Here is a 16,438-nt window from a genome sequence, read left to right as displayed (position 1 = left end):
CCGGCAGGCTGGGGGCCGGGCGGGGCCGGAGGGCACGGCATCCGTGGGCCAGGGGGTGGGGGGAGGTCAGCGGGGCGTGGCGTCCAGGGGGCCGGGTGGGCCGGGCGAGCCGGGCCGGGAGGGCCCCGCGGAGCTGGCCTCGCTGGGGCTGGCAGCGCCTGCGGGCAGGCAGGGGCCCAGGCCGGGCGCGGCGTCGGGCTGTGCGGCCCCGGGTCGGCCACGGCGGCCGCGGGGCCCTGCAGGCTCTGGCCGCACACGTGGTGGTGCTTCTCCCAGTCCCGGTGCTGGCAGAAGGAGCCGCAGTACCGGGCCGCGTTGCAGCCGCTGCATGTCTCGCTGGCCTTGCGCCCACAGTTCCAGCAGCTCTGGGGGGAGGCGGGGGGGACATAGTTAGCGGGTGGCCGCAGGGCGGACGCTGGGCCCCGAACCCCAGGTGTCCAGCCCGGCTGCAGACTGGGGCAGCACATGCTGCCAACACCCCCCACTCGGGCCGGCCGTTGGCATCATGCTGCCATAGCTTGGGGGCGGCCCTCAGCGGCCATGGCCCCCTGGCTGGGCCATTCTGGGGGTTGGGCACGCACCAGTGAGGCACACAACTCCAGCCCACCCCAGTCAGGCTCACACAGCATTTACAGGACCGCGGGTTCCTCAGGAGGGAAGGCAGCCATGGCCTGTCCTCTCTTCCAGGAAGCCCTCCTGGTTTACCTGGGCTCAACCCCAGAACGTGGCACCCTGGCTGGGTAAAGACGGCCAGGCTCCAGTGCGGGGTGCACGGCCAGGCACCCCCTGCCCCCTGCCATCGGGCTTCTGCTCCCTTTCTGTGGAACAAGTGGTAACCTCAGCCACGCACGTGAGCAGGGATACCAGGAGAGACCCGAGTTGGCAGCCAGGCTGAGGGTCGGGGAGCCCACGCCCGCCCCAGGAAGGCCCAGTGTCTAGTTGGCCCCCGAAGCCTCTTGGGCTTCCTGGCTCGCTCTGCTCGGCCACACTGGCCTCCTTGAGGTCCTCACTCCGCCCGGCGTGCCCCCGATCTCAGTGCTTGCTGCTCCCTCATTGCTCTGCTCCCCAGATCCCTGCCTGGCTCGCTCACCTCCTACAAGACTCTGCTCACACGTCACTGCCCTAGTGCCTTCTCTGGCACAGGCCTCCGTGCGGTCTGCCTGTTCTGACCCGCCCGCGGCTCCGGAGCTCAGAGTATCTGCTGCAGCAGCTGGTGCAGACGCACGAGCTGACCCTCTGGGCCCGTCCACGCACACACATACCAGAGGTCTGGAGACAAGTCCCCTTCCAAAGGACAGGTCTAGGAGCCCTGTGGAAAGCCTCTCCTCCTCCCCCGACTCCTCTGACGTGAGAATCCTTTCTGGACGAGGAGGGGAGGCACCCCCTGCCCCTGCCCTGTGGACCCCGCCCAGCCTCTGATGCCCAGGAGCCAGCACGACGTGATGCTCACACCCCTGCAGTGCATGCATGCGGGCGGTAGCTGACGAGGCCCTTTAGACACACCTGCGGTCTCCACACGCGTCGCATCCCCAGCTTTCACAGGTTAGCAAGAGCATGGGCTCGGCGCCTGCCAGCCTAAACCTGAATAATGGCCCATGACGTCCTGGGGCGCAGCCTAGAGCAAGCCACCTACCCGTGGAACCCTCGGGGTCCACGTCAGCACGTGGACACCACAGGACCCACTTCACCAGCTGCCTAAGGTCATGAGGCGGGGAGGCGACAGAGTGAGGGTTTGAGGCCTGGACCTGGAGGCTGGGGCTGGAGTGGGGGGCAGGTGGGGGGCCTTACCTCACTGGAGTCCTCCTGCTGGTTGACCACGGTCAGGGCGTCCTCCGAGGCCTGCCGCCGGGCTTCAGCCAAGGCCCGCTCCATCTTGGCGCGCTCTGTGCTGATGAGCTCGTGAGCCTTTCGCTCGGCGTCCGACACGGCTTTTTGCAGCTCAGACATCGCCTGCCGCTTCACCTCATTCACTGCCTCCTCTGCAAAGGATACGCAGGCCGTGGTCCCGTGGCCCAGCCCAGCCGGGCCTCCCTGTGTTGTGGGCGGGGCCTGTGCACCAGCGACCCCGCACACGTGTGCAAGCCTGGTCTTGGGGGCGTCTCCCAAGCCTGGCTCTACCCTAGCGTTCCCAGACCTTAGCGTGCAGTGGCACTGCCCTGGAGGGCGTGGCCAAGCCCACCCCTGACTTGGATGCCACGGACGTGGGGAGAACCTTGGAACCCACGAGTTCCAAGTGAGGCTGATGCTGCCGGTATCAGCACCCGCTTTGAGACCCAGCGCCGTACTGTTCGGCCCTGTGGACAGTCGGCCTCCCCTGTGGCTTATATGAATGTCCAGGGGATGCCCCGTCTAGGGCTCCGCATTCTTATCACTTCCAAAGCCCTCCGTCACCCACACCTGTGGCCTCCAGTCTGCTCCAGTCTGGGGATAAGCACACCGTCCTTGGTGTTGCTGTCGTGAGCTGAGCTGTCTGCCTAAGGCCAGAGCGTCTGCTTGGGTTTCGCTGTGCTCTCCAGCCCTGGCAACCACCCACGGCCTCTCAGGCCTGCCTCAGTTTCCCTGGCAGTGCTCTTCCTGCAGTGGTGCGAGGGGCCTGAGGTGGTGTTGAGCAGGGCTCCTCTTAAGGAGCCTTCTGTGCGAGCCTTCGCATGCTGGCTGTGGCGGAGCTGCCGGTCCCCCAAGTCACCACGGGGGTGCCGTGTGGCTGTCACAAGGGTCCGCCACGGGCCAGATGGAGGCAGAGGGGACAGGCCAAGGGGAATGAGGACCCCATCCTCCTGTCCAGGCCTGGGCCTTCCCCCACCTTGCTCCAGGCAGCTGCAGCCCGTCTGTGGCCCCTTGGCCTCCGCGTCTGGGGTGGGACGCTCTCCTCTCTCTGCGCTCAAGATGCTGTGATTTTCTCCCTCTTCCTTACACTTCACATTGACTCCATCCACGATCAAAACATCTCAGGGACCCTGCTGCTTCTATCCACCGGCGCCACCCCAGCTAAGCCCCCTCTCCCCATCTCTCTTTCTCAAGCTGCCCACTGGCTCCTCCTTCCTCCTGGCCCTCCCCACAGGGTGTCCCCACAATGCAAGGAGCATCCCCCGCACACTGTTCCATGCCCCACCCAGAAGGCCACAGGCACTCCAGCTCTCACTTTCTGTCACACGTGTGTCTGTGCACATGTGTGTGTGCAGGACCCAGGGACCTGCTCTGTTCTGCTGAGCGGCACCCTCATTTCCCTGCAGATGTCAGGTGGCAGATGTCCTACCCTGAATACTAAGTGCACTCCCACCCCTCATGCAGGGTCTGTAGAGCCCTGTGAGCTTTGCCACCTGAGCGCCCCACACAGACGGAAGCTCCTTGCAGATGAGAGGGCAAGGAGGGCAAGGAGGGCACTCCTCCCACCCCCACGCCACCCCCCCGCCCCCGGCCAACTGCACTCACCAGCCTTTCTCCATATCTCCTCGGGCATGTAGCCAGAGAGGGTCCTAGGCATGAACTCCGGTGGGTGTCTGAAACAGAGGGACGCCAGCGTCATGCACAGAACAGGGCCATACTCAGCTGGCTAAGGGGAACACGGTGTGTGTCCTTGAGGGGGGGGTCCTGCGACGTGCCCCTGGGTGGAAACCCTGTATCCGCTGCTGGTGTGGGGCAGGGCAATGTCAGGAAGGAGGATGCTCTGGAGCACCTTGGACTTGGCTGGGACCTGGGCCTGTCCTGGACTTCTCTCGGTTTCTGTGGTCATCTTCCCTGAGTCTGGGCTTCTGGTGGTTCGGGGTGTATCTTTATGCGGAGCAGAAAAGGCACCTCCTTTTCCAGGGAAACTCTTGGGTTGTATTTTACTGTAGTGCCACAATGGGGGTGCAAGTCTTGGTCCTCGGTGACCCTGCAGTGCACCCCCTGCCCACCATGACGCCTCCTGGGCACGCACCTAGCTGAGACCCCTCTGCACCCACGGAGCTGTTGAGGGGCCGGGCGGCGGCAGGCACGGGGCCCTTCTTGGCGTCCTCAGTGTCGCTGTAGCGCCGGATCCAGTGGTTGAGCTCCTCGCGGTCAGCTTCTTGGCACTGGCGCAGGACCGTGAGTGACCGCCGTGTCTTCTCAGCCATGTCCATGATGCAGTTCAGAAGCTGTGGGCGGGCGGGCGGTGGTGGTGAGCATGTGGGGCTGGGTGTGGCTGCTCAGTGTGGGGGGACGTCCAGGGAGTTTCTCCTACACCCTGGGCCTGGGCCAGTCTGCTGTCCATGAGGGCTGGCCACAGTGAGCTCAGGGCCACAGTGTGAAAATCGCCTCCCACTGCCTGGAAAGGCACCAAGCATGGGGCTGAGGGGGTGAAGACCAGGCTTTTAGTCTGGGGCTCTTCTTTCAACTCTCCTGGTTGTGTTCTGCCCTGGGGAGAGCAGATGGGCCTGAACTCCTCTGGGGACCACACCTGCCTGGGCTCCCTTCCCACAAAGGAAGCGGGGGAGGGATAACCCTGAAAACAGTGCGGAAGGCGTCCCGACCCCCACCAAACCCCCTTGCTCCGGAGACAGGGAGGCTCTGTAGGGCGGAGATGGGAAGGTTCTGAGGGGCTGACCAGGAGCAGAGTTCCAGTTGAGGCAGGTAGGCGCCTAGCAAAGCGGAGCCCACAGTGAGCCTGTCCCCCGCCACCTCCCTACCCCCCTGCAGCCCCAGGGCCCCACAGCCTGGGCGCAAGCCCTGGAGTCGCGCGGCCACGGGCCTGGACACTCACGTTGTTGAGATGCTTCCACTCCTCTGCCCACTCCCGCTCCGTGAGCCTGTGGTCGATCACTTCTTCCTGCCGGGACCCGTGCACCGCTGCAGGGGTGTGTGGATGCTCAGTCGCCGCCCAGTGTCCCAGGCCCCGCCTCTCACTCCAGACTCCGCCCCGTGCTCCCCAGGCCCCGCCCAGGCACTCCAGGCCCTGCCCCGTGCTCCCCAGGCCCCGCCCCTCACCCCAGGCCCAGTCCTGGGGCTTGGCTTTGCCTGCGTGAGGGAAGTGGCCAGGGTGAGGAGGGGGACCCTGGGCATTGACCCTCTGTCCACTGCCTTCGGGAGGTCAAGAACAGGCCTGGCCTCTACTCAATGTTTGGGAGGAAGAGATGGGTCCCCATCCCCCGGTCTAGGCTTGGCCACCCCTCCCCTAGCTCCCTGTCTGCAAATCCAGCATAGCTCAGTCTTCCTGCCCTGCTGCCCTGGAGGCTGGCTGCCTCAGGCCCCGCTTCGATGGCCTTGCCACTCTGGCAAACCCTCAGGGCTCACTGGCGGCTGCCTGGCTCCAGCCCATGCTGCCCTACCTCCTCTCAGCCCACTGAACTCCTACACACCCCTCAAAGCCCAGGTCCCAGGCCCCGTCCTCAGCAGCCCCAAGCCCTTCAGAATCCATCCCAGCCCCACACAGATCCCCGTGCTAGACGGTTCTGGCCGCTTCCTTGTGTACTCTGTCCCCGAAACTGGCTATGTCTCCTGGGCCAAAGCCCAGCTGGGCAGGAGGCTGTGCTCTGGCTCATCTGTTGGGTCCAAGTGGGGCGCCCTGGGAGACAGTGGGGTCTGGGAAACCTAACACCCCCACACTTGCTCCCCAGGCCCTCAGCGCAACTGTTTCCCTACCCTGCTGACCTTCCGGGGGTGCACAGGAGGGGGGGCCCTCCAAGGGAAGTTCCACTGTCACTCCCATCCAACAGATGAGAACACCGAGGCTGGCTCAGGGCATGCGATTGCCCAAGGTCACCCAAGGTCAGCCCAAGCCTCAACGGTGCCCTCAGCTACTGGCTACTACAGCTCCAGAGGCTGAAACAATGGGGTGTCCCCCCTCCAAGCTGCTGATGAGAAACAAAACCACTCTGAGCTGAGGAATTCATACCAGTGCAACAGTGTGTGCCTGTCCTCATGTGGTTTCTGACATATCAAACGCTCTCAGCCGCAGGCTGGTTTGGGTGCCCCTGCCATGGTGCCCCGAGCCTACACCGAGTGACCCCGAGCTGCCCGGTGCTGCCCAGGCTGGGGTCTCTCTGTGTAGGCCTTTTCCAGCCCCGAAGGGTCTCCTAGCCTCCCCGAGTGCAGCAGGAGAGGCCGCAGCCCCCCCGCCGGCGCCGCCGCCCTCGGAACCCGGGCCACGCCAACGCCCCAACCAAAATAGTGGCTGAGATCTGCCTGACAGCTGGTGTTTATTTTTGCATTAGCAGGAGTGGGTGGGAATTAGCACCTGCCCGACCCGGCTGCAGGGAGCCAGACACTGTCACCTGCTGCCTGGGCCCAGGCCCTGGAAGCTTCCGCAGGGTTGGGGTGTGGGGAGATGGCCTTGTACGGGGTGAGGCCTCTGCTGACCCTGCCTCTGAGCCCCCCACTGGTGCCCTGGGACCCTCAGCGGTTTCCAGGCTGCCCCCCAACACGCTGGGGGGGCCCCAGGGCGTGGGCTGGTCCCTCTTCCTCTTAGTCTCCAGCACAGAGGGGGTCAGAAGGTCAGGCAGACGTGGCCAGGAGGCTTTGGGCACATGCGTGGGGTTTCTGGGCCTCCGCATCTGTGACGTGGGCCTGCCGATGCCCCACACACCCATACTACCAGCATCAGGGCCTGCTGCCCCTGTAACGGGGGAGAGGAGAGGACGCTGCCCTCCACACCAGCCCTTCTTCTGCCTGGCCCCATGTGAATGCTCCTCACACCACGTGAGGGGCGGGACTCCAGTCAGATCAGCTGACAGAGGAAGAGCCGGAGGCCGGGAGGCCACATGGTGCACCCGAGGCTGCTGGGTGGGGATCTGGTGCTGCGCAGAGGGTCCGGGCTCCTGCATCTCCCGCCCCTGTGCACAGCTCGCTCGCTGTGGCTTGGTGCTGTGGGGCTCACTCTCATCCAGCTCAGAGAGCATAACGGCATGTGTGTACTCAGTGGTGCTCAATAAGGGCTCGTGAGTCTTAGGGGGGCATTTGCTTTCCCTCAGGGTGCCTGGGCCCAGAGCGTGGGAGTGCCCTGGAGGCGCGAGCTGCAGCACCTGTGGTTCACGTGACCACCCTAAAAAGGGGGTCTCTTCCTGGCTGGCCGTGACGCCAGCCTCCCGCTGCCCTGAACACCAGGCCCCGCAGCACCCAGGCTGAACACCCCGTGTGTGTACCTGGCCAGTGCCCCTCTAGTTTCTCTAGGTTCCCTCAGGCCCTGTACCTGCCCCTGCCCAGCCCCCAGGGACAGGCACCGCTGCGATCACAGCCCTTCCCCTGGGGGAGGGAGGCCCCTCCACCCCGACCCTGAAGGTGGGGGATGTCCGACCCCAAGACAGAGGTCTGGGAAAGATGGCCCTCCCTAAGGCTCAGGGGCACAGCCCAGCAGGGTGTGGTTTCTCTGGGCCCCAGGGCCCCACCTGACTCAAACCATCTCCCCGTACCCATTTCCTCAGCATCCTTCCTGCACAGACAAGGCCGGGAGGGGTCAGCATATTTTGCCCGCGCTGACATGCTCACCGCAGCTCTATGCGGCTCCCCCAGCCGTGCAGGCCCACGCGTGCCCCTGCTCCCCGGCGCACCGCTCACCGAGTTGCCGATGGCGCTCCCGCAGCTCCCGGGGGTCAGGGTGGCGGTAGGAGTCACGGAAGTGGTGGGCCATGGCCATGTCCTCGAGGCGGTAGTGCGGGGGCGTGGGGTGGGGCAGCCCATTGCTGGGGCTGTAGCGCTGGGCGGGGCTCAGGGTGCACGGCCGTTTGCTGAGGTGGTCAGGGTGCAGCGGGTCACGGTCTGACCCGTTCTCTTTGGTCCTGACCCAAAGAGCAGGCAAGGTCACCGACCACGAACCGTGGACAAAAGCCCAGGCAGGAGGGGATGAGAGGGAGACAGGCGCAGGCAGGCCAGACGGCTGTGCGGGGGAGGGACGAGGCCCCCCCCCACTCTCCCTCCTCCCCTGGGGCTCATGCCAGCCTCCAGCGCCCACTGGCGTCTGGGCTCCGCGGCCGGGGGCCAGAGAGCTGGAGCCTCTGTTGAGGGAGTGAGGAGACGGACACGCATTCTCCAGCGGCCAGACAAGCGCCCAGCTCCGTGGCCAGCACTGAGGGCCAGCCAGCGCCTGGGGACCTCAGGTGCCCGGACACTCAGGTCCTCAACCAGCCCAACGCAAAGAGCCAGGCAGTTTCTGCCACACAGACTCCCTCCTGACCCCTCCTGGCCTCCCAGGGGCCATCTGAGTGGTCAGGATACAGCGCTCAGCCCCGTGCAGTGGCCTTGCAGGCAAGGCTTGACGGCCTCGGCCGTGAGCTGCAGGCCACAGAGTGCAGCAGGAGCTCGACCCGCATGCCGTCAGCCCCGGTACCAGGCGCCTGCTGTCTCGCCTCCAGCCTGCCCCCTCACCTGTCAGGTGTTCTCCTCTTGCCATTGTCATTGACTTCCAGCAGGAGCTCGGAGGAATCGATGGGCGAGGAGGCGTTGGCGTCCAGTAGGAGCTGCTCATGCTGGGCCAGGTACTGGGCGGGGGTCTGCTTGGCCAGGCGGGCGCAGTGCAGGAGCTCCCTCTGCAGCAAGGGCAGGTTTGCCTGCGTCGGGGGAGAGGGGGCTGCGGTTGTGGCCGACAGGGGCCAAGGCCCCGTGTGCGCTGATGGCTGGCAGCCAGCCCTGCTTTGTGACCCCGGGCATGTGGCACCACCTCTCTGGGCCTGTGTCTCTCCACTGCGATCTGGGAATGGGCCTGGGCACACGGATTTGAGGTGCAGTGGAACCCCGAGCCCAGATCCTGGCCGCCCAGGCTGGGTTTTTTCCACGTCACCAAGCTTCCTGCCCTGGGGGCACCTGGAGAAGGAGGGGACCATAACCAGCACTCCTTGCCTTCAGCTGTGGGAGCAGACACCAGATCACCCCGTGCAGAGCTGAGGCCCAGCTCTCCGTTACAGCGGACTGTAAAAGGGGGGGTTGGGAGCAGCACCCCGCCTGTGTGCTCCAGACCCCAGTGTGCATCCCCAGCTCTCCCACCTCCCGTGGGTGCCCAGCCCAGCCCTGAGCAGCCTGGAGCCCAAATCACGCATGGACGCGTGCCCACCCCACTTGGAGCCGTCACACGCGTCACCTCCCGCGATCCTTACAACCATCTGCAGACACACGTGACAACTTGGTTCCCCGTTTATGGTTAAGGAGAACAGAGCACGGTGAGGAGGACACGTCCAGGACGGGGCATGGGATCCAGGTGCGGTCCCCACCCGCAACACTGCGTGCAACCCCCGCGCCCCCACGTCTGCTCCAGCCCCACCTCCTGTGTGTGCCGCTGGGGGGCACGCGGGCTCCTCCAGCCGTCCACCATCTTCCCAGAGCCTCGCGGCACAGCAGGGGACCGGCTGGATGGGGGCTCAGCGGCAGGCTGCTTGGGAAAGCCGGCAGCTCCAAGTATTTGTAAATAAATACAAGTCCCCAACTTTCTCATGGCATTTCAGAGTGGCCGCCTCTGCCTCTGCAGCCCCCCTGAGCGCATCCACCCGGACCTGATCAAGCAGCCGATGCGTTTTTGTCAAGCAGAACCGGCTGCAAGGCCTGTTTTTCTATTTGGATAGCTGAACGGGGGCCAGCCCGCCATCTGTCGAACACGTTAGGAGCATGAGCTGGGAAAGGAGGTCCCGGGAGGTCTGAAGACGCCAAACATCCTCCCTCTCCCCTGCCGGCCCCCCCTCCCGAATGGCCTCCCTTGGCTGGCTCAGCAGGGCGGGGACCGCAGGGGCACCGGCTGGCCGGCTGGTCGCTGTTAGGGCCGTGGAAACATCTGGATTCCTGGCCGGCTGGGGCCAGCTGGGAGCCGGGGCTGCGGGCGGAGGGCCGGCCGGGTGGGGCAGCGTCTCCCAGCTTCCGGAAAGCCCCACCACGTAGCCACGCGTGGTGTCAGCCTGAGCAGAGGGTTCGGGGGTCTAGGGGCCCTTGGTGGCGGCGAGGGGAAGGGGGAGCCCCAGGCCAGAAGACTGGGCGGGGGCTGTGCTGTGGGAGGGGAGGCCTGGCCACCCAGATGCAGACAGGCTGCGCTGGTCACCAGAGCCCCGTGAACACCGACATGGCAGGAGGGCCCAGAACTACCTTCTTCACAGGCAGGGACTCAGGCCAAAGGGAAATCAGGGTTTGCGCAGACAAGTGCGACCATGGGGTTGGCTGAGCCGTGACCCCTGTTTAATGAGGGCTTGTAGTGTTTCTGTGGCTCTGTCCAGGGCCTCCTCGGATGCCCACACAGCCTGGGTGCTGTGGGCCCGGCGGTCAGCCCACCCTGGCTCTGACCTGGGACCCTGGGCGAGACACTTGACTTGTGTCTCATCTTCGAGTGGGGTCGTCCTCCTGCCCTGGGTGTGAGTTACCTCACGCATTCCTGCCCCCATGACGGGGTCACCGTGGGAGAGGCCTGAGAGCCCAGAGCTGGGGTCTGAGCCAGGCAGGCCACAGTTCCTGCCTCTTCTGCAGGGCATCGGGTACCCGCAAGGGCACACCCCACGGTGGGCCTGGTGAGCGGTGAATCCTCTGGAAGGTGCTCCCCCTCCCAGGGCTCTGGCCAGCACCTTGTCACCAGGGCCTGCAGACAGAACTGGCTGCACCCCAGGAGCTCCATGTCAGGGAGACGGACTCCGTGTCCTTGACAGTGTGCTGGCCCCAAGCCCCGGGTGGGGTCATAGGCACAGAGCGTGGCTGGCAGGCCCCGGTGACCACTAGAGCGGTCTCAACGTGAGAGCCCCGGGAGACCTTCGAGACCACCGTGGGCAGAGGGGACACAGAGCCAGAGAGCTCCGTCACAGGCAGTGCTGGGCCCCGGCGTGGCCTACCTGGCACTGCGTTGGGGTGCGTCTGGGAGAACACTGGGGGGGGGGCGGCGCCGTGGGCTGGGGGCTGCAGGCCTGGCTGGGGCCAGAGCAGGGACACTGGATGCTCCCCGCTTCTCTGATAAACAAGGGCAGCTGAGTGGGCAGGGACATCTGCTGTAAATATTTGGTCTGACCGAGTAAGCAGGCGTGCTGTGTCCCCAAAGATGGGGAGCGTGGAGTCAGCAGTAAGCGGAAGGAGGGGAGGGCTCCTGTGAATTACAAGTGACAGCCAGATGGGCCCAAGCCCTGGCGCCGCTGCTGGCATCCCGGCTCAGGGTGTGAGCACAGCAGGGTGTGGGCGGGAGGGACTGTCGGGACCTCGGTGCCAGCCCAGGGCATGCCTGCAAAGGCCTGGGTCCAGCCAGACTCCACCTCTCTACCGGGGGCACCTGTGAGCCAGGAACGGTGGGCGTTGCTGCACCGCCCCCTTCACAGGGTTGCGGCCAGGTGGGGGCGGGGGGCGGAGGGGGGGCGGTCAGCAGGGGCGCTGCAGAGAGCTTTGCAAAGCATGCCTGGTCCGCAGAGCGTTTAAATGCCCTGATGAGGATGCCCCAACGTGAAGCAAGCATCTGCCCCCTTCCCAGTGGGCTGAGGATGACGCCCATGGCAGGTTTGCAGAAACCGAGTCAGAGAGGGGTGAGCTAGCTTGGCCAGGCCGACAGCAGCGGGCCAGCGGCAGGGCTGGAAGCCGGGAGCATCTGGCCTTGTCTGTCCTCAAGCCCCTCTGGAAGGCAGCCCCCCAGGGCCCGCCGCACCAGTGAACAGGGCCCAGGGAGATGGCATCTGCTAAGTGAGCTGTGGAACCCTGATCCCTGGAGGGCCCCAGAAGTAAAGGGTCACAGGGTCACATCCATTTGGGAAGCGTTTCACCTTTGCCCTCTCTGGGAGACACAAGATCCTCCTTGTGGAGGGAAGGCCCTGAGAAGCGGGTCCAGCGGGGTCTAGAACTACACTTGTCCTGTTGTGTACGCACACACCAATCACCCAGCACCTTGTCCGAATGCAGGTTCCGACTCAGGGGCTCTGGGCTGGGGCCCAGGAACGTGCATGGCTCACAAGCCCTCATGTTGATGCTGCTGTGGGCCCGGCACCACCCTCCCCCTGCAGAGGCCCTGGTCCACTGTTGGCCTTCCGCATCGGGCTGCACGGCCCTCATTCTCTCTGACGCCCACTCACGTTCTCTCTGACGCCCACTCATCCGTCCACCTGCCCGTCCCTCCGTCTGTCCGCTCTCTTCCCTCCGGTCCAGCCTCACGCCAAACACAATAGGCACACTCCTGCCGCGGGCCTCTGTGCCTGTTGTCTCTGAGGCTCTGTCCCCTGCTCTCCACCTGCTTCCCTCCCTCATCCTCCTCAGCCCGCACCAAATGCCCCCCTATCCGCCCTGGTCTGTGGCCATTGTTGGTTGGCTGATCTCCCTCCCACCGTGTCCCCAGGCCTCACGCACAACCAGGCACACAGTGGGTGCTCAAAGCATAGCTGTTGAGAGGATGAGTGCATTTGACCAATACTGCAGGACTGAGCTGGGGAGCTCTGTGTTAGACCACTGGGTCTGGAGGTCAGCACTGTTCCCACGCAGGACCCTCCAGTGTGGGCCGAGCGTGGTGCCTGATCACAGTGGGCGGGGAGCAGATCTGGGACTCTGCGGAGGGCCCAGCGACGGGGGGAGATGGATGCGTGCTTACCTTCAGGAAGGGGATGACAAATGGACGCAGAGGGAAGTTGGTGGCCTCTTGGAGCTTGGAATGGAACTCCTCGATGGTCAGTGTGGAGTTCTGCGTGAGGAAACACACCTGCAGTCAGCCCGAGCCCCACGGCCCAGCTCCGCAGACCACCAGGCCTCTGCCGCCCGCCCCACTCACCACGAGCCCCAGCACCAGCGTGCGGACGCGCTCCCCGATCTCCGGGGAGATGTCGCTGCCAAACTGCTGCAGGGTGGTGAGGAAGCGCTTGAGCTTGCTGAGCTGCCGTGCCCCACAGGCCGGGGGCAGGTGCTGCATGGACAGCGAGGCTGTGGACGAGGTGGCCGGGCCATTGCTGAAGCCGCTGGGTGTAGACGGGGCACCGTTGACGGCTGTTGGTGAGTGACTGCCGTTCATCACTGTGGGAAGGAGAGGGGGGCTGAGGACGACAGCCGAGAGAGGCCGCGGGCTGGAGCCAGCAGGCGTGCCACGGGGGCACTGGACGCCCTGCATGGATGTCCAGACTGGGGCCCAGGTCAGCAGCGGGTGGGACTGGGCCGCCCAGCTCAGAACCACCCCTTGGCCTTGCTCTGGGCTGCACGGCCAGGCCCCTCACAGCAAGGGGGGGACACCACACCAGGACCCCACCAGTCTGCTGAGGTGTCCGCTGGGATCAGGCAGAGGGGCTTCTCCTCCAGGGAGAAGGGAGGGACCTGCAGGCCTATGTCCCCCTTTCCGGGGATCGGTGGCTCACCCTTTCTGAAAGGCCATGACCCTCACCTCTGCCACGACAGCCCCAAATGTTGCCCCATGGCCTACACAGGCCCCATCGCCTGGGCTGACAGGGCTTGGGGTGGGGCAGAGGGCCCTGGACACCCTGGATGAGTGGGGTTGGATCCTGGCCAGGAGGCTCCTGGAGGGCTGCTGTCTGGGGCTGCCACCACCCAGGTGTGAATGCACAGGAGCCCCGGGCTGTGTGGGGAGGACAGGCAGGGCACCGGAGACCCCTGTGATGAGCACACTGCAGGGGTCAGAAGAGCGGCACTGGTGGTCACCAGGGCCCCAACACCGGAGTCAGTGTCCCAGGACTGGTGAAGACCTGGGGTCACTGTGCCATGCCCTGAGACAAGACCTTACTCCTCGATGAGCCTGCACCTTGCCTACACCCCAGTCCCCTGGCTTCAGGAGCTTGAGCCTCAATGACCAGGGTCTGCAGATCCTGAGATGTCAGAGATCGTGGGCTGCCAGGGCCCTTGGTAACAGTGGTCGGGGCTCCAGATGTGGGAAGGGAGGTCGGCACATGTGGGAGTCCTGAGGCTTATCTGATACATCCAGCAGCCACTCACCTTGCCCCCCTCAACCAGCTGCCGGGGCACCTGCTCCGGGCAGCTTCCTGTGTTCACACACTGAGCCCCTTGCACACTCACCGGCCTGCCCCTGAACGCGCTCCCTACATGGTCTGAACCCCTAACACATGCCTTCCCTTCCCCACCTCCACTACGTGCCTCAGCATCCTTACACACACTCCTATGCACACACACACAACATATACTCGTGCCTATACACATGTACACGCATGCACCCACACACACACGTGTGCACATGCACCTACAAACATACCCATGTACTCTCAGACCCACATACACACACGGACATGCACATACACATGCACACACATGTGCACTCACACATATACATGCACACACGGACACACATACAAAGGACATGCATGCACAGACACACCTACACACAAGGACATGCATGCACACATGCACACACGTGTGCACTCACACACGCACATGCGGACACACAAGGACATACATACACACGTGTACACTCACACACATGCACATACGCACACATGTGCGCGTGCACACACAAGGACATGCATGCACACATGCACACACGTGCACACATGTGCACTCACACACATACACACACGGACACATACACACAAGGACATGCATGCACACATGGACACACGTATACACACACACATGCACACACAGACACATGTGCATATGCAGCCCCACGCAGTCAGACCTGTGTGTATGGTGGCACCCATGTATGCGCGCAGATGCACGTGCACATGGACATCTCTCACTCACTCGGCTGTGGTCCCCAGGCCCACGCCCCGCCCCTCCCCCCATCCAGCTGGGCCTGTGCCCAGGGGCTGAGCCAGGGAGTCTGGGGAGGCGGGCAGCTCAGGGCTGCTGCACCTTGAGGATGGAGTTTCTCGAGGCTCCAGGCCCTCCCTGGACCCATGGCTGAGACCTGGCCGCCTGTGAGTGTGGAGATGGGGAGCAGGAGCTCCTTTCTCGGGGATGGGGATGCGGCCAGGGTCAGCTCTGTGAAGCGGCTTCTGCTGAGTGTCAGGCGTGTCTGCTGTTGACCCTGCTTGCTTTGGCCGCTGGGGGTGTGGCTGTGCCGCTCCAGACCACGCCCACCCTGCCCATCCTGACCAGGCCCTGGGAAGTGTCCTCTGCACACACTCTTGGCCTCACCTGGCCTGGAGGGGCAGCCCACAAGCCAGCCCCCTCCCTGGGCCTCAGCCCTCCCCCAGCTGTGGCTCTCCTTGGTCCTTGTCACCCCCTCCACCTGCCCTACAGGCCCGAGGGACACAGCTCCCACTGACTCCAGCCCCAGGGCTGCACTGTCCCCCATGGGCTCTGGAACTGGCCCATCCCTGGCCCCCAGAGCCCTCTGGTGAGTGCCCTCTGTTAGCCCTGAGGCTGCCGTCTGGTGGGCATTGCCTGCCCCAGATGCTGCCCGCACGTCCAGCTGTGACAGCTGGCTCCGCCCCACGGACCTGCTTGCCAGAGACACCTGCAATGTCCCTTCCTGACTCGCTGCGCTGGACTGCTGGCCACGAGCCAGGCACCCCATCCGCAGGTGGCAAGGCTCACTATTAACACGCACACTCCATACGATTCCCCAGACGGCCTGCCCCACCGCGGGGTGACCCCAGCACCCATAGGCCCTCAGCAGCAGCTGACACAGCTCTGCCCTCGTGGGCAGGAGAAGCCACCCTGGCTGGGAGGGGGCATCCTGCCCGAGGCCTCACATCTGCCTGGACTAGCCCAGGGAGGTGAGAATGGGGGTCTGGCCTCAGTTTCTTCATTTGCAAATGGGCCTTGGCCTAAACCCGAGGACAGGTGCCCGGCCCCCTTCCGCTCCATGCTTCCCTGGATTATAGAACCTCTGCTACCCTTCTACCACCGGAAGGAGCTGGGGATGCTTAACCCTGATTGCTTTTGTGTGTTGGGGGATCACTCATCACTTGTCAATAATTGGCTACCACTTAGCAGAGGTTTGGAAACCACTGGCCGAAGGCCTCCTGTCCTGAGACGGGGACCGAGGACTCAAGTCAGCTCTCCCCTCCCCAGGAGACACCATGCAGTAGGAGCCCGTTTGCCCCTGGTCTGAATGATCTCGGAAGCCTGTTCTAGGGCCTCGAAGGGACACACCAGCCTCGGAGTGTCACCTCATTCGGGGGCTTCCCTCGCTCTTCGGTGGAGAGTGAACGCCAAACACAGGCAGGAAGCGTCCCTGTCCCTCACCCTCTCTGAGCTGCTGTCCGGAGGACCCTCCGATAGAGCAGGAGACCCCACTGTTGTGCCAATTTTCTCTCTCCCTGGTGAGCTCCAGCCGACGCCCTGGTCAAGCGTGATGACAGCCGCCGGCCGTCACCCCGGCCAGGCCAGGAGATGGCCCTGCTGCCACGATGGTCTCAGCTCACCACAGCGCGGGGCTGATTCCTCGCAGCAGAACTGGACTGTCACTGGGGTCTGGATCTTCCGGAGGCTTCTAAGACGAGCGGCTGTGTCTACCTCCTGGGTCCCCACCGGCGGCTGCCCGCCCCGCCTGGGCCTGACCTCCCTGCAGCTCTCTTACCAGCTTGCCCTCGGCGCCTGGGTCCTCCCGGTGGCCGCTTGCCCTCGCTCGCCCGTGTTCCCTCCCGCGGGCTGC

General features: G+C 64.6%; 1 protein-coding gene across 1 annotated transcript in view; it reads right to left on the bottom strand.

The window, feature by feature from the left end:
• Nucleotides 1-66: 66 nt before the first annotated feature.
• Nucleotides 67-16,438, bottom strand: part of CBFA2T3 (CBFA2/RUNX1 partner transcriptional co-repressor 3) — an 85,698-nt gene continuing 69,326 nt past the window's right edge. The window contains 10 exon segments of the mRNA XM_035725215.1: nt 67-203; nt 206-365; nt 1,789-1,979; nt 3,433-3,500; nt 3,916-4,118; nt 4,724-4,809; nt 7,513-7,733; nt 8,320-8,501; nt 12,473-12,562; nt 12,650-12,888. Of these exon segments, the coding sequence (XP_035581108.1) occupies nt 67-203; nt 206-365; nt 1,789-1,979; nt 3,433-3,500; nt 3,916-4,118; nt 4,724-4,809; nt 7,513-7,733; nt 8,320-8,501; nt 12,473-12,562; nt 12,650-12,888 (1,577 nt within the window).

The sequence above is a fragment of the Zalophus californianus genome, chromosome 17 (assembly GCF_009762305.2).
Source record: "Zalophus californianus isolate mZalCal1 chromosome 17, mZalCal1.pri.v2, whole genome shotgun sequence".
NCBI lineage: Eukaryota > Metazoa > Chordata > Mammalia > Carnivora > Otariidae > Zalophus > Zalophus californianus.
Note: the sequence above shows the minus strand (reverse complement) of the source record. Positions and strands in the feature narration are given on the sequence as shown.